This window comes from Aquarana catesbeiana, linkage group LG03, assembly GCF_042186555.1.
Source record: "Aquarana catesbeiana isolate 2022-GZ linkage group LG03, ASM4218655v1, whole genome shotgun sequence".
In the NCBI taxonomy this organism is placed as follows: domain Eukaryota; kingdom Metazoa; phylum Chordata; class Amphibia; order Anura; family Ranidae; genus Aquarana; species Aquarana catesbeiana.
The window spans coordinates 365,848,771-365,867,454 of record NC_133326.1 but is presented as its reverse complement, the minus strand read 5'-3'; the positions used below and the strand labels follow the sequence as shown (position 1 = coordinate 365,867,454).

The window sequence follows — 18,684 nt, the reverse complement described above, 5'->3', positions numbered from 1 at the left end:
ATAAGAGCTTATTTCTATCTGTCTCCTCACAGACCTGGACAAAGGCCTCATTCCAATAAACACACCATGATACATGTCCAATTTAATGCTTGGTGATAGCTAGAGTAAATGTTGAATATGGCAGTAAAGCTTTGGATTAAAATTTAAATTGTGGTTTATGGTTATGTGCTGTCTAGCAAATAAGGCTAACCCTAAAATAGATGGCTAACAAAATTTCTGTTCTTTAGTAGCAGGTAACAGGAAGAACTCGGCTTTTACCATTTTATTCATTTTGTGTTTGAACTCTTTTCTGTTTAGCTAAGTTCATTACAAAACATTTTTTATACTACTAATTTGAAGCTTTTATTTAAATGTAATAATAATTTTAAGAACTTAAAAGAGGTACAACTAAAGGGAGAAATTAGCTTACATTCTCAATGATTTGTGCAGGAGATTTGGATTGCACTGCACCCTTCCCACACCCTAAAACATGCGGCCCAAGACTGCTATGAATGGGGCTCAACACAAAATTGTAAACTCACATAAACATTTTGATTATTTGGGGGCTTTTTTGTAAAAATGTGTTTACATTTAGCAGCCACAGAAAAAATTGACAGTGTCTCTTTACTGGACTTTTATAAGCTTCATCTACCCCCAAAAAATATCCCACTCTTCACAATCATGCCTTATTCAGTTTTTGATAGCACCTATACTTGTGAGCAACTATTTTCAAGGATGAAGCACATGAAGGGCAAAATTAGAACCAAAATTTATAAAAAGCACCTTGAGAATGAATTGAGAATTGCTACATCTATTGAACCAGATATTGATACATTGGTTTATCAAAAACAGTGTCAAATATCACACTCGTTTTATATTGCCCTCTTTTACAGTTATAAATATTACAAAAAATTATGTTTTTTTACTGAGATAGATACTGTACATTATCCCTATCATTAACTTGTGATCTGCCTGACTTTTCTGCTCATCAGCTCTTCTTATTTTTAGTTTAGATTATGTGTGGCCTAAGACAATTCCTCTTCTTCCAATGTGGCCCAGGAAGATCAAAAGGTTGGACATCCTTGCCCTAAATAATGCATTAAGTTGGCGGGAGACAGGCAGGGTATGGCTTGCTACTTTTCAGCTTACAATTACAGATGCCAAAGAAAGGAAGAGCTACCATTCACCAGTTTTATGTTTATCTCCTGTAATCAGGCATTTATCATACCCCTTTATCATGTTTAGGTTGCAGATGCTTTCCTGCTTAAAACGGTATGAAACCTGAAATCAAAAACGTAATATTTTGCAGCTTACCAATCCTTAATTGCTATGGATACATTCATTTTCTTTGTTAGGCTTTTTCCTTTATTTTTTACCTGGTGATCCAGCCAGTAACACAACCCCTGTATTAGGGTACCTACACTTTTGATGAAAGAGAAGAGAGACAGGACAGCAGCATTGGTAATCTAGGGCAGTGGTGGCAAACTTTGGCACCCCAGATGTTTTGGAACTACATTTCCCATGATGCTCAATTACACTGCAGAGTGCATGAGCATCATGGGAAATGTAGTTCCCAAACATCTGGGGTGCCAAGGTTGCCATCACTGATCTAGGGAGAGGGTAGTGTTAGATAGAATAGCAGACTAATGCCCCGTACACACGATCGGAATTTCCGACAACAAAACCGTGGATTTTTTTCCGAAAGATGTTGGCTCAAACTTGTCTTGCATACACACGGTAACATAAATGTTGGGCAAAATTCCGAACGTCAAGAGTGCGGTAACGTACAACACGTATGACTGGACTATAAAAAGGAAGCTCAATAGCCAGTGCGCCACCCTTTGGGCTCCTTCTGCTAATCTCGAGTTTATCTCGTGTTAGTAGAAGTTTGGTGAGAGGCGAATTGCACTTTTCAGCCTCATGCTTTTCAGTCTGTTTCTGCTTGTCAATTTGTGCTTGTAGGTTCATAACTGTTCTTCAGTGCGTGTTGTCAGTTCGTTCCTGTCTTTCAGTGCGTTCTATTTAATAGTTTGCTTCTGTTTTTCAGTGCGTTCTTGTCCGCTTGTTTCTGATTTTCAGATCGTTCTTCTCAGGTCCTTTCTGATTTTCAGTGTGTTCTGTCAGTTCGTTCTGACCAGCCGACCATTTTAAAGCCATGTTGCGGGTACGTTATCGTCGTAGAGTTTGTGCTGTGCTTGGGCTTGGTGTTGGAGTTCTTGCTTTGACCCAAGTCCAGTCCATGAACAGGGCGAGGAGGAGTTCATGGACGGAGAATTGGTTGCTCCAGCGTGACCAATTCTCGCACATGCCTTTGTTGCGAGAGATCCAGGAGAATAATCCTGATGATTTCAGGAATTATCTCCGGATGATGGACCCCCTTTTTCACCGTCTGTTTGCTTTGCTGTCCCCTTATATTACGAAGCAGGACACCTGCACATGGCAAGCTATCACTCCCGAGCAGAGGCTCGTCACCACCTTGCAGTACTTGGCAACGGGTAGAAGTCTCCAGGATATTAAGTTCACAACTGGAATCTCCCCCCAGGCACTAGAAATCATTATTCCAGAGACCTGTTCTGCCATTATTCAGGTCCCGCAGAAGGACTATATTAAGGTAAGTTTTATCCTTTAACATCACATTCTATGTATTTAATGTTTGCTAATGTATTGTATTTATTTCATCATTCCATAATTACCATGATTGTAATATGCTGTGAATGTCCTCTTTGTCCTCATGCATGCTGGAAGCTTTTAATGCTCCCTTTTTGTCCTTGATGCATATCTGGCTTCACTAACCTCCCCAGCATGCTATCATGGGCCCATACACACCTAGCCTAGTCACTTAATAATGTATTTTGTCAGCTCCATTGTAGTGCTTACCCTAAACACCCCCTAAAATGTGTACAGATGTTATTGTTGTCCTTAAATTCAGGCAGCGTGCAAGAGGCTTTTTTTTGGGGGCCAAAACTCATTTGGAACCCTCCCTCCCCCAACCGCTAAGTCAGCCAATACCAATACTATATCTGCTGCCGAACCCATACACACTATACCTACCTCTAGTATGGTCAGGTTTATGGATGAATTTACCAAAGCATGTAGTGCAAGGGCCTGCCTGAATACTTTCAAATGATACTGTTTAAAGTTTTGTTCTCCTATTATCTTGATAGGTAATTGCAGAATGTAAAAATGTGCTTCAATTTGGACAGTGTATATTCATATTTTTGAATTATGACACTTCTAACCTGTCCATTGGGCTGCCAATGGTGTAAGTAAGGAGGGGCTTGCCAAAGTAACACACATTATTTATGCATTCAGAGCTCTCAATGAAGTGGAGAGGGTTACCTGTCCAAAACATCCCCCCCACCCTTAAATTTTTACAATGGGCCATCAGAGGGGGTGAGGAATCTGATAAATGGACCATATACTTTTGTCTTTAAACACTCATTTCAATAAATGTTCTATTTATGTTGGCCAGGAATGTTTGTGTCTAATCTGCTTGCAATGTTATGTGCAAAAGTACTATTTTTTTTTTTTGTCATTCAACTCCACAGTTTCCTTCAAACCCACAGGAATGGCAGACTGTGGCCTCCCAGTTTGCCCAGCAGTGGGACTTCCCCATCTGCGGTGGAGAAATAGATGGGAAACACATCCACATCGTCCTACTCCCCAACTCTGGGTCATACTATTATAATTATAAGGGGTATAGTAGTATAGTGTTGTTGGCGGTGGTGTCAGTAACTTACAAGTTTTTGTATGTGGACGTGGGGAAAAGTGATCGGATGTCAGATGATGGAGTCATCTACCAGATGGAGTGTTACAGACGGCTCCAGAATGGCAGCTTGGGCTTGCCACCTCCAGAACACCACGTGGCGGGACTCCCACTCGTCTTCGTCCCTGATGAAGCATTTGCGCTGGGGGACCATCTTATGCGGGCCATTCTCGATGAGGACCCTCACCCCGGACCGAAGGGTTTTTAATTACTGGCTGGCCGGAGCCAGAAGGGTGGTGGAAAATGCCTTTGACATAATGGCCAGCCGGTTTTGCCTATTCCTCACTGCTATTAATATGGCGGAATATAAACTAAATCACATAATTCTTTCATGCTGCATTTACACAACTATGAATGCAGCCAACTATGTGGCCTCAGTTGCAACTGAAGCCGGCTTACCGGATACAACTCTGATGGCTCTTGAAGCTGGCTGTCCTGGCGTGAAGTACGGCAAAGATATCTAGAGTACTTTGCAGGTAGGGGGGCCATTGATATTCCAGAGAATGTGTAACCTGTTTTAAATAAGTTGTTTGTTAAAAACTGAACTCATATTTCATTTGATTTACTGCTTGTGTTTCTTTTAGCTGTCTCCTAGGTTCTCCAATGGCCTTTTATTTTTGGCCATTTTCTTCAATAGTGCAAATGTAACTTATTTGATACATGAGGTAACAATCTCTTCTTCAGCTAACTATTATGTTGTACTATGGGTCTGCTACACACACACCTTGTTTTTGTTGTTAATGTATGTAATGCATTCATGATAAAAATAATCATCCTTTTCAACTCCATGAATTAATTGCTTGCAGTCCCTAAAATGGCCTGATTGGGCAAATTTTAGAGCACTGTGGGGGTTATTTACTAAAGGCAAATCCACTTTGCACTACAAGTGCACTGCAAGTGCACTTGAAAGTGCACTGAAACTGCACTGAAAGTGCACTTGGAGTGCAAAGTGGAGTTGCCTTTAGTAAATAACCCCAATTGTCACTGTAACTACGCCAACTTACTCCAAAAAAATGGTATTGAGCATTGGCAGAAGAAGCCACACATTGTTGAGTATAAAACATTTTACTCCAAGCACATTCACATGTGCATTATAAAAGGGTTTTAAACAAGCCAACATCTTTGGTGTATAACATTATTGTGTGACAGTATATAGCCTTTTTGTGGCTAAACAGGCATGTTTAAAACCATAACACACAACTCAGGAACTTACAAAGTTCAACTTTGATAAAGTGAAGGCAATGGGACACATTAGTATGTCAAAACTGTGTTGATTTTGCCTTCATCAGATGGGGTGATGTCACCCCTGTAAAATCCAAATTTTGAAGATGCACACAAATTGGGACTCAAAAATGTGGATTTCCATCATGATCCCATGCCTAAAATGTGTGTCTTTCCCCTACATCTATTTTGAAAGAAAAAGACACACAGTGTGTCAACATGTGCTATCTGCCATCATGGGATATCAATGTACACGTTTTGTGGGTGCAGCCCCTTCCTCACAACTAAAGTAGATGGGAGGCAGGGGTTGCACCGACAAAACGCATACATTGATATCCCATGATGGCATATAGCACATGTTGACACACTGTGTGCATCTTCAAAATTTGGCTTTCAAATTACTTTAAAATTTATATAAAAAAATTAAAATAACAACAACATTGTTTTTTGAGGGGGGGTTAGATTTTGGATAAAACATCAATGATGTTGGTGAGTCTTTTTTCAACATCATTGATGCTTTCCTTGACCTTCTCTAAATCCCGATTGCACACCATTATTTCGCCGATCAGGATCTGTGCACTTGCACTGTTGAAGTGAGTTTCTTCTTCCACATCACCAACATCCACATCACCTAAAAATAAAAAAAAACACACCATGTATTATAAATTTGCAGGTATACATCTATTACCTGAAGCTGTGGTCTCAGACACTGACCTGTTGTGGTCACCATTTCGCCCACTTCATGTACCTCGGAATCCACATCTTCTTTATGGTGTGTGGGGATTTCCCCTTCTTCATGAGTAATGGGGTTCCTGGTGTCCTCAGATGTCCGGATTATTTTCTCCCCCTCTTTTTCTCAGTGAATACAAAAAAGGTATACTTAGCACACAAATATGTGAAACAAGAAATAGTAATATGAAACATTGCTTGGAAGTATTGTCCAATTGTCTGTTTTGGCAGAGTTACAAGCTGAAGACATGATTTTTTCCCTTTCCAAAGCTGGAATACTTACCTAGAGAGACCTCTAGTATCCACTGGAACACCTGCGTGGGACACCATAAAAAGGGTGTTTGGGTGTCCCACACTAGTGCTCCTCCATCCAGATGTGTAAACAGCTGCTGAGTGTCATCTCCTTACACTGAATCAAGTTTGCATTTCATTCTAGTTACAAACACATCTAGACAACAATGTACTAAACTTCTTTTCATACAAACAGGCATGAACAAATGTAGTTAACCTGCATGTGCCAAAAACGTTGTATTAGTGGTCGAACGAACAATGTTTAATACGAATGATTACTGTATCCATGAACCTCAAACTTGCCATTTAAAACTGTACCAACAGTAAAGAAAAGCACATGGAGCAGCACTAAAGTAATAATAATAATAATAGGAACACACGACAAAAACATACTTTTTAGAAGCAGTTTCCTGATCCTTCTGTACTGATCGTGCTCCCTCAATTTTAGGTCTGACCATTGTTTCCTCAGTTGATCCTTGGATCGCCGTACCCCAAAATTCTTCAGTAGACTTTTCACAACTTTAGACATGATCTTGGCCTTTCTCACATTTGGGTTGGGGTAAGGTCCATGCTTCTCGTCATAGTCGGCCATCTTCAAGATGTCCACCATCTCCACCAGCTCTACAAAGGACATATTTGAGGCCTTATATCTCATCCTGGATCAGGAACTGCCTTGTTCTGGGCTTACCTCGTCCTCCTCATTGCTGCTATCTGCATGCAGCTGCTCTGGCTCCACCATGTGCTCTTCCACTGCGCTGAAAGAGAAGGGGCAGGGGATACACTAGAAAGAAGGTCAGGGGCTGAGTTTCACTCATGCGCAGTGTATATAAAGCATAACACACGTGCGCAGTATGTACGATCTGTGAGCGGAGGACAGAGTAGCTAAAGCGCCAATCGTGCAAGCGAAGGTACAATTTTAACTTGGGGCATCAGTGGTTAGTGGCCTATACTGCTTTTATAGATTGAGGCCTATATTGGGACAAGATTAGGAGAGTTTAGCCTGACATTAGGGTTTGTCCTGTGTTGTGTCTTGCAGATAAAATGGATAAATTTACAGACCCAGACTTCTTGTCAAACTTTATAGACAAGTACAGGGAGCTGCCATGTCTCTGGCAAGTCAAACACCGAGAATACTCCAACAAGAGGAGCAACTGTTGGAATTAGTGAAGCCGGTGACTCCCACGGCAGACATCACCTATTTGAAGGCCAAAATTGGTGGCCTGAGGAGCACATATAATAGGGAGCGCAAAAAGGTCCAGGATTCCATTAGATCAGGAGCAGCAGCAGATGACGTATATGTACCCAGGCTGTGGTACTATGACAGACTGCGGTTTTTGTCAGACCAGAGTGAACCCAGGCCATCACTATCTACCACTATCTACACTTCCTTCCACACTTCCTTCCACATCAGATGAGGCTTCAGAAGTCCAACCTGGGCCTTCCACCCAGGAAGAAGATGTGGAGGAGCCCAGCTTGAGCCAGGTATAGCATTGTTCAACATATTTCTTGTCAAAAATTGAATGATGTTAACTAGATGCTCTTATTGATCACTAATTTCTGATTTAACCAAGTGGTTTACATATCAATAGACAATAGTAGCCAAAAATGATTGGGACAAGAATGAAAAATGCTGGGGTCAGAAGGATAGTCTTTTCTATTTGTTAACATTCAATTTGCAACAGTCATGAGCATCACGGTACTACTTACTGTGAGCCCACAGGCGAGCAGGTGACACGGGATCCCCCAGGGCGTGGAGTCTAAGGGCCAGCTGGTATTCTGCCAGGGACCCCCTCACGAGGGTTTGAGCTTAGCTGCATGCTGACCCCAGGTCACGACCCCCGGGTTCACCCTGCTCGCTAGGGAAGTACCAGAAAACACTGTCAGACAAGGATGGATGGATGAAGCAAAAGGAGAGTGGGATAGCGAGCCAAGGTCAGGGCGGGCTGCAGACAACGTAATCAGAACAAGCCGAGTCGGTACACAAGAGATCATTTCACGAGAGGTCAGGTTTAAGGCAGGTTACACGAAGAGAGCTCAGAAACAAATGTTGCTCAAGCAACCAGTAGCTGGTTTGAAAGGGAATTAAATAGGGAAGCACATGAGGGGCTGGACAGGAAGTAGCAAGAAAGAATCATATATTAGGCAACAGGTGTGGCCGGCGACACCCATAGCTGCACAGAGCTGAACACAAGCTAGTGGAACAACAGGTGCCAGCCGGCCTATAGCAGTAAAGGTGAGACACAGATCAGCTCCGCAGCTGATCTGTGACAGTACCCCCCCCCCATTACGAGGTCCCCCTACACGTCTGGGGGCTGGCTTGGAGGGAAATTTCCGATGGAATCTGGTCCCCAAACGTTGGGTTGAGACATTGGTGGCAGGAACCCAAGACCTCTCCTCTGGACCATAGCCCTTCCAATCAATGAGATAGAGTAGCCTCCCCCGGGAGTACTTGGAGTCCAATATTTGTTTAATCTCATATTGATCTGAGGTATCAGCCACAGGAGCGGGATGAAAAGAAGGGCGAGAGAAGCAATTGAGGACCAGTGGCCTGAACAGGGAGACATGGAAGGCGTTGGGTATCCTGAGATGAGAGGGCAGACGGAGCTTGAAAGCAACTGGATTGATCTGATGGAGAATGGGAAATGGACCAATGAAGCGAGGGGCAAATTTCATCGAGGGCACTCGGAGTCGGATGTGCTTGGTAGAGAGCCAAACTATCGCCAGGCAGGAACTTAGGAGCCGGATGGCGATGATGATCTGCTGCCGTTTTATGCCTGGAAGCAGCTAGATGAAGATTCCTAGAGACTTCTTTCCAGATTGAGTTGAAGGACCTCTGGGTCTCAGCTGCTGCTGGTACAAGAGGAGAAATGGGAACAGGAAAGGGAAGAGATGGATGCTGCCCGTAAACAGTGAAGAAGGGAGATTTTCCAGAACTGCCATTGGAGTGATGGTTTAAGGCAAACTCTGCCCGGGGCAAAAGGTCCACCCAGTCATCTTGGTGGGCTGAGATGAAGGCACGGAGAAAACGCTCTACATTTTGATTGGCACGTTCCGTTTGCCCATTGGGGATGAAAGGCAGATTAAAAATCCAATTTAATCCCAAAGGAGCTGGCCAAGGCTCTCCAAAACCGAGCAGTAAATTGAACTCCTCTGTCGACATGGGAAGGCATCCCATGAAGACAAAAAATCTCCTTAATGAAAGTTGTGGCAAGACTGGGAGCAGAAGGTAGGCCTGGGAGAGGAATGAAGTGACACATTTTGGAGAACCGATCCACCACTGCCCAGATGACTGTAGAACCTGTTGAGGAAGGCAGATCTGAGATAAAATCCATGGAAATACAACGCCAAGGTATATCAGGCACTGATAAGGGCAACAGCAACCCAGCAGGGGCAGACGTGGAAGATTTGGATAGTACACAAACCGTACAAGCTTGAACGTATTCCTTGACATCCTTACGAAGAGAAGGCCACCAATAATGAAGATGAATAAGATCATAAGTACGAGGTATGCCAGGATGTCCAGAGAACTTGGAGTCATGTGCCCACGCAAGGAGTTTGGAACAAAGTGCGGGAACTACAAAAGTTTTACCTGGAGGAGGCTGCGTAGACTGGAGCTGAGTAGTGGCTAGAATACGATGTGGAGGGATGATGGGACCAGGATCTAGGTGATTCTCAGAATCATTGACATCAAATAACCTGGACAAGGCATCAGCTCCAAGGTTTTTGGTACCTGGACGAAAAGTAATTTTAAAATTGAAGCGGGCGAAAAAGAGGGCCCAGCGAGCTTGACGTGGGTTCAAGCGTATCGCGGATTGTAAATACTGCAGATTTTTATGATCAGTATAGATGGTAAAACAATGGGGAGAACCCTCTAGAAGATGTCGCCATTCTTGAAGAGCTAGTTTAATAGCAAGTAGCTCATGGTCCCAAATAGTGTAGTTCTTCTCCGCATCAGAAAACATCTTGGAAAAGAATCCGCAAGGCTGAGACTTGCCCTTCTGAGCTTGGAGCAGGATGGCACCGACTCCTACTGAAGAGGCATCTACCTCCAAAGAAAAGGGTTTAGTAATGTCCGGACGTAGGAGAATTGGGGTGGAGAGGAAGGCTGCCTTGAGTTTGAGGAAAGCATCAATGGCTTCAGGGGGCCAGAGCCGAGCATTGACACCCTTGTGGGTGAGAGATGTAATAGGAGCCACCAAGGTGGAGTAGTTACGAATGGATCGACGATAGTAATTGGTGAAGTTCAGAAAGTGTTGGGTGGCTTTAAGACCAGAGGGCTGGGGCCACTCGGAGATGGCCCGAAGTTTGGCTGGGTACATGAGGAGACCTTGAGACGAGATTATGTAGCCTAGAAATGAAACTTGTGTTTGTTCAAATAGACATTTCTCCAATTTTGCATATAGACAATTGTCCCGTAGACGCTGTAGCACAGCTTTCACATGAAGACAATGGGTAAGTAAGTCTGGTGAGAAAATAAGAATGTCATCCAGATATACAATAACACAGACATACAGAAGGTCACGGAAGATCTCATTAACCAAATTTTGGAAGACCGCTGGGGCATTGCATAAGCCAAAGGGCATCACAAGATACTCATAATGTCCGTCCCTGGTGTTAAAGGCGGTCATCCATTCGTCTCCTTCCTGGATTCTTATTAAATTGTAGGCCCCTCTAAGATCCAGTTTAGTGAAAACATGAAAACCTCGCAGTCTGTCAAAGAGTTCTGAAAATAAAGGAAGAGGGTATCGGTTCTTCACGGTGATGGCGTTAAGACCCCTGTAGTCGATGCAAGGACGGAGTGAACCATCTTTTTTCACTACAAAGAAAAACACGGCTCCAGCAGGTGAGTTAGATTTCCTGATGAAACCCTTTTGCAGGTTTTCCCGAATGTATTCAGACATGGCTTGTGTCTCGGGGATAGATAGAGGGTAGACTCGGCCTCAGGGAGGAGAGGTCCCAGGTTACAGATCAATGGAGCAGTCAAAGTCTCTGTGAGGGGGAAGGCGATCAGCGGACTTTTTGCAGAAGTGTGCAGGCAACATGGGAGGTCTCAGCCAGAGGAATGGAAGGAGGATGTAGCACCTTGGAAATACATCGTTGCTGAGACGGAGAACCCCAAGCTAATACTTGTCCAGAATTCCAGTCAAGATGCGGGGAGTGTTTCTGCAACCATGGAAGGCCCAAGATGAGGGGACTGGAGGATTTAATCAGAATTAGGAAAGAGATCTCCTCACCATGCAAAACCCCAATGTGTAACTCAATAGGAGGGGTTTTAAACTGGATGGGACTCATAGGCAAGAAGGAACCATCTACTGTGGTCACAGAGAGGGGTATAGCCAAGGCAACAAAGGCAATGCCCAACTCAGAAGCTAAAGATTGTTCAATGAAATTCCCGGCAGCACCAGAGTCCACGTATGCAGAGAGCTGATAGGCATTTTGAGCCCAGTGAAGAGCCACGGGAAGGGTGAAACAAGGGAAGCGAACAAAATTAAGGGATCGGTCTAGATCCGAGTGAGCTAGACCCTGGAGTTTCTCAGACAGACTGGACAGGAGTTCAAAAGATGTCCTTTATCGCCACAGTAAAGGCACAAGCCCAATCCCATGCGTCGGGCACATTCCTCGGGAGTGAGGTGCGTTCGCCCAAGATGCATAGGTTCTTCCAACGTGTGAGAGGTTGAAGACGGAGAGGATTCCACAGGTCTTTGGACTACCTGTGCTGGACAGCCAGCAGGGGGATGACTGGTTCTGGATTTCTCCAGGACCTGCTCCTGGATGCGAATGTCTATTTGAATGCTTAATGCGATTAAGTCATCCAATGAGGTAGGAATGGTGGGTCCTGCGAGTTCATCCTTGACACGCTCAGATAGGCCTTGCCAGAAGGTAGCAGTAAGGGCCTCATTATTCCATTTGAGTTCAGCAGCCAGCGTACAGAATTGAACTGCGTATTGGCTGACTGTCATTCCTTGCTGATGAAGACGAAGGAGGGCCCCAGCAGCCGAAGACACTCTGCCGGGCTCATCAAAAGTTTTCCAGAATGCATCCAAAAAAAGCTGGAGGTCGGAGGTGATAGAATTCCCAGAGTGGGGAGGCCCAAGCTAGAGCATCACAGGAGAGGAGAGAGATGATATATGCGACTTTGGTGCGATCAGTTGGCAAATGGTGGCTGGAAAGTTCAAAGTGGATAGAACACTGCTTAATGAAGCCCCGACAAGCCTTAAGATTGCCAAAAAAACGAGGTGGCGACGGCAGATGCAGGCAGGGATTGCTAGGTGTAGCAGGTAACACGGGAGAAGCTGAAGCACAAGCAGGAATGGGAGGAGCTGAAGTCACAGCGAGTTGCAGATGATCCAGACGGGAGGCAAGATCCTGAAGAACCATCATTATTTGCTCTTGATTTGCTTGCTGGGAGTTAAGTCTCTGAACTAGATGTTGCATTTGATCCTCGGTCAGTGGCCAATTCTCAGAGGAGCTCATGGCTTGAGCAAACTGTCATGGTACTACTTACAGTGAGCCCACAGGTGAGCAGATGGCACGGGATCCCCCAGGGCGTGGAGTCTGCCAGGGACCCCATCTTGAGGGTTTGGGCTTAGCTGCTTCCTGACCCCAGGTCACGACCCCCAAGTTCACCCTGCTCGCTAGGGAAGTACCAGAAGGCACTGTCAGACAAGGATGGATGGATGAAGCAAAAGGAGAGCCGGATAGCGAGCCAAGGTCAGGGCGGGCTGCAGACAACCTAATCAGAACAAGCCGAGTCGGTACACAAGAGATCATTTCACAAGATATCAGGTTTAAGGCAGGTTACACGAAGGGAGCTCAGAAACAAATGTTGCTCAAGCAAGCAGTAGCCGGTTTGAATGGGATTTAAATAGGGAAGCACATGTGGGGCTGGGCAGGAAGTAGCAGGAAGGAATCATATATTAGGCAACAGGTGTGGCCGGCGACACCCATAGCTGCAGAGTGCACAGAGCTGAACACAAGCTAGTGGAACAACAGGTGCCAGCCGGCCTACAGCAGTAAATGTGAGACACAGATCAGCTCCGCAGCTGATCTGTGACAAAGAGCTAAAAATTGTGTGTGATTGATGACCAAAAAACTAAAACTATGCCCCATTTTCATACACAGGAATGTCTCAGCCAGGAGGAGGCCGTGGAAAGTGGCAGCCAGGAGGTGGCCACGTCCAGCAGCCTGACCGAATTCCAGGTTCGGTCACCACCAAAGCCACCCAACCCACCACAGCGGCCTGGAAGGAAGCGTGGAAGGAAGTGTTGAGAATGATGGCCTGGGTTTTGTGTGGTCTGCCAAAAGACGCAGGCTGTTGTAAGTCCACAGCCTCGGGACATATATGTCATCTGCTGCTGCTCCAGATTTCTCCTGGACCGTATTGTGCTCCCTATTAAATGGACTCCTCAGATTACCAATTTGGACAGTCAAATAATTGATGTCTGCACTGGGATACAAAGGCTTCAACAATTCCAACTGTTTCTCCAACGTTGCCTTCCTCTTTATTTTGTTAGGACCCCTAATAAATTTTAAATTTTCTTTTTGACAAATACTTGGCTATGTGTTACATCAAACAGGACAGTTTGTTTGTGAGTAGGCAGGTACATTTCAAAAATACAATGTCAAATTAACAAGGGACACCAACCAACCTCTTTGAGGTAAAAAAATACAAGATAAAAATGGTGTTGTGGTAACGACACACAAAATGACAAAAAATATTATGGAGATCACTAGAAAAAAAAAAAAAAAGCTTTTATTCTGGAGATCTGGAGAAATAAAAAAAAAAAGGAGATCACTATAAAAATAAAAAAATAGATTATTCTGGAGATCTTGATAAAAAAAACCAACAAAAACAAAGATTATTCATGAAATCACGAGAAATAATAAAAAAATCCATTTGTCAGAACTCTGTGTGAATATCAGCAGCAAAGCAACTTCATTATTCTAGCATTATAAAGAAGAAGAGAATGCGCTGCATTGAAAGATTTAAAAATTTGCTTTGTGACGAATGTGCTATCTCCATTACGAACGCTAGTTTTACAAGACCGAGCGCTTCCGTCTCGTACTTGATTCTGTGCATGCGTGGACTTTTGTGCGTCGGACTTGTGTACACATGATCTGACTTTCAGACAACAAAGTTTTGTTGACGGAAAATTTGAGAACCTGCGCTCAAACATTTGTGTGCGGACAGCAAATGTTCGATGGAGCATACACATGGTCGGGATTTCCGACAACAGGCTCACATCGAACATTTCCCTTCTGAAATTCCGATCGTGTGTACAGGGCTTAAGATGCACTAACAAATTGAAACTGAACTCTAGCTAACACTCTTTTAGTGGTTACATTAACATTTTTTATGTTCCATTTGGAATAAAGGTTTTACATAAATAAATAAATAAAAGCTGATCATTGTAAGTACCCATGTTGGTGGTAAATGGTTTGTCTCAACTCTCTAACTGCCACTTTTGCAGGATAGCTTGTTTTGTTTAAAAATAATGGACTTACTGGCTGGATCACCAATAGAAAGTAAAGGAAAGAAAGCCTAGAAAAGAATACAAATGCAGCCACCACAGCTAATAACTGGTAGGCTGCAATATAATAAATGTTTATTTTGGGGTTTATTTGGGGAATTGCAGAACTAATATGATTAGTGAAAGGGTATTGTAAAATTTATTTGAAAGGATAATTGTACCTACATATGTATTCTTAAATGAAAGTCATAATCAATGGTCTTCATCCGTCACTCGGAGGATGGCTTTGGCATAGAAGGGAATGGGGCCTTGATATTTATGTGCAGTATGAAACAGCTGTTTTAGGAAAAAGGACTTTGTAGCTCGGAGCCAGGTCCCATGGTGAAGATCACTTGATTGGAGGGGGAAATGTATTTAAGGACAATTGTACAAAAGTACAGTTGTCCTTTAAATATTCCTGTTTTTAAATTACTACATGTGAATATGAAGATATCTCAGATATAAGCATTCTGGATATTGAAACTCAGACCTGTCTCTCATAAATATTGAATACAATCTGACTCAGGAATATTCCTAATATTTTAAGGGGGAAGTAGTTGAAAGAAAATGTATTGAAAGAAATAAATCCTAGCATCTCACCTGAGTATCTTGTGTCTTGTTCATCTCAGGAATTTCATTGTCCTTCATCGATTTATAGCATAAGTGCTTCTCAACTGTTCGTCCCTGTTTAGGTGACCATTTTGGATTGTCAGAAACATCTTTATTTATAACTGGGGTTCTTATAATCTTTAAGTTACTGGTGTAGATAATGATTTTGCCAAAATCTATAACATCAGAATTCTATAAAACAAAAGGAAGAACGTGTTACCAGAATACAAGTAATTTTTTTTCCACCCAACATGCTCATCCACTGTTTAGTACATTTACCATTACTGACTAACAGGTGATACTCTGTACTGTAGTTCCTCAGTGTTACAAATGTGTTTTTTGGCTTAATTCCCAGATGGCATAGAAGACAGGGATATGCAACATCACCAGTATCATTTATTATATATTTCTCTGTTTTGTTGTTTTATGTCAATACATTGGAGTAGAGTACAAAATAACACACTTCAAACTTGGGATCAAATGTAAAAGGTCATTACTTGGCATTTAGAGATGCATGGGCCAATGTTGACTATAAAGTAAGCGTTTCAGCACCATTTTCTGAATGTTATCATTCTTTCATGGTCATTAGAAGTGATCCTAGGATCTGTTTTTACATATCTCAACACCGATTCACTCTGGTATATTTACTTTTGCACTAATGGATTTGTGATTTGTGTGGATTTGGTAGACTTGACCACCTATGATAACTAGCTCTTCATGAAATTTCCAAAGAGCTGACTCTGCTGCAGTACATGAGCAGTTTGACTATGGTCAGTCACTCAGGATCTTTCAGTACTTACAGTTTCAGAACAATAGCTAAGTGACATTTGTCTCTTTTTTTAATCTAAAATGGGAAAAGCTGACATAATTAAATGCACTTGAATCTCAAATTGTAGTAGCAGTAGTAGTAGTAGTACTAGAAGTAGTGACTTTGTCTTTTAATGTAAATGTGCTTAACCGCTTCCGGACCAGCCGCCCCAGTTATACTGCGGCAGATTGGCTCCCCTGTGTGAGCCTTTGTAGCTGTACGTCGGCTCTTTAAAACGCCTCCAGTGGCGTGCGCGTGCCCGAAGCCGATGCGAGTGCTCGGCAGGCGGGATGACTGCTGGGCACCTGCGATCGTTCCTGATAGAGCGAGAACCGGGATCTGTGTGTGTAAACAAAAAACAAAAATACGTAGAAGAATAATACGTATCGGCCTAAACTGAGGAAAATTTTTTTCATTTTGTTTTTTAAATTGGGATATTTATTATAGCAAAAAGTAAAAGAAACTGTGTTTTTTTTTCAAAATTGTCGCTTTTCTTTTGTTTATAGCGTAAAAAATAAAAATCGCAGAGGCGATCAAATACCACCAAAAGAAATCTCTAATTGTGGGAAAAAAATTTTGTTTGGGTACAGTTTCGCATGACCATGCAATTGTCAGTTAAAGCGACGCAGTGCCGTATCGCAAAAAAATGCCCTGGTCAGGAAGGGGGTAAATTCTTCCAGGGCTGAAGTGGTTAAACACATTCCCGGTACGATGAATGAACTTGTATTGAGATAATACAAATACCCAGTGGGAAGGCATCTCAGCTGGCAAAAGTTCCAAAAGCGTGTAGAGAGCGGGATTCAGCTGAACTGACAGCGCCTGTTGAGAGGGGCAGAATCCGACCTGGCCATCTTGTGCCCTAGCAGGAAGGTGTCCAGGAAGGTGTTGCACTTTCCCTCCTCATCAGGAACATTTCCCTGCCACTAGTTCTGTCCCTACCAGGTGGGGTACCTGTCCCTTCTGTACCAACTCACAAAATGCGCCCCGAAACCTGTGAGCCAGGGCCCTTAAAAGGCTCTACCTGACCCAAGATGGCCGCAAGTGTGACATGAGGGCAGCGACATCCAATAGGATAGCTTTCCCAGTGACCCAGGAAACTATAGAGGACCCCTGTTCCTCTGGACTTCCTCTCCAACTACAGTGCCTCTTTGGAAGAGCGCCACCTACAGTGGAGAAAGTAGACTGTACTGGTCTACAAGTCCCCTAATGATGGGTCTGCCAGTGCCGCCATTTTTGAATTTGTGACGTATGCACAGATGTGTTGCAGGTCTCATGTGCAATGTTAATCTAGCCTAAGCAAGAAAGGGGGAAGTGCTGCCCCACAGCACAAAAAAAAAAAAGAAAGCAGTTTAAGAAAAAGAAATATCCAATTGTGGGAGAGGGAGTGAGCTGGAGCGAGGTGCAAACACATTGTTTTTTGTAAGGAAGGTCTGCTTTAAGGTATTGGCTTGGGGGAAGCATGCTCCCAAGCATGTATGTCACTACAATGTTATGTTTTCATAGGCTTAAGCTGGATACACACTATACAACTTGTGTTGTTCGATTTTCTTTAGAATTACCTTCAACCATGTAGTGGAATGGCCTGCCTGATTGCATACAAATTGAAAGTGTTTAGGTTTGACCTCATATTATATGGTTTTGGTAAATCTAAAGAAAATTGTATAGTGTGTATCCAGCTTTAGCATCATCCTTTGTAACCCAACTAGGCAAATGCAAAAGTTAGCTTCATGATTAGTTCTAAGAGCTTGTCTCCTGATTCCCCAGTCTCTCATCACCATAAATATATTGATGCAAAATGTTTTCCTGCAAATACTATTGCATGCATTTTTTCTTTTTGATCTTTGTCTTTATCAGAAATTAAGAAGCAAAAATGAATGTCTGTCTTTGTGCAATAATATAAGGAAGTGAGAGAAAAGGGGTCACAGACAGAAAAAAATACAGACATACATATTAACTCTTCCTCCTTGGGCCAGGTCTTGAAAAGATTTCTGTAGTTTCACCTAGCTCTGATTTTAGGTCTTCTGTTGGTAACATGGCCAAAATACTGACTTTCCTGTTAGTATGGATTTTCTAATTTGACGCTAACTCCTTTTGCTTGGATCCTAAAAGAATGGTTTTAAAATTGGATTCATGTTTCTTAGTAGTCCTGCAAATACAGGCTACCCTTCATGTTCTACATATGTTTCATCTCGTTTTCCTTAATGCGGTATTAGACCAAAAAACAATATATTGCAGCTTACCAGACCTTAGATGTGATGGCTTCATTCATTTTATTTTTTCATTTTATTTTCCTTTACTTCACCTGATAACAGCGGTGTTTTATGAAATTACCCCCAGTATATAAAAAAGAGGTAGAATCGCGCTAAATAAACAATAATAAACAAACATATACTTGATAATGTGGTATTGTGTTCATGTGTAAATATCACATATAATATAATCAAATTATGAAGAGTATCATAGCACCAAACTGGATAAACAATAATTGATGCAATAAACAATAAAATGATGTGGAAGTGAGTCCAAACATATAAATATATCACCCGTGAATAGGTGATGGATTATAATAAAAAGTCCATCCAAAATTGTGGGATCCTTGATATTGTGGAAAAATGAGTGCTAAATCCACCACCAAAGAATGAAGATTGGCCGCTTACCAGAGACTCATGATCCCCCACTACAGAGGATCAGGGAAAGTCTGAATGAAAAGCTATCCTCCTGAACGTATCCAATGCAGCAAAAACCTGAATTCGTTAGTGGTATAGTGTGGT

At 42.8% G+C, this 18,684-nt stretch overlaps 1 protein-coding gene across 1 annotated transcript in view; it reads right to left on the bottom strand.

Annotated features, from left to right (window-relative positions):
- Positions 1–18,684, bottom strand: part of GRXCR2 (glutaredoxin and cysteine rich domain containing 2) — a 93,691-nt gene that overhangs the window by 13,272 nt on the left and 61,735 nt on the right. Inside the window, exon 3 of the mRNA XM_073620628.1 lies at positions 15,097–15,297. Coding sequence (XP_073476729.1) covers positions 15,097–15,297 — 201 coding nt within the window. The remainder of the gene's footprint in view (positions 1–15,096; positions 15,298–18,684) is intronic.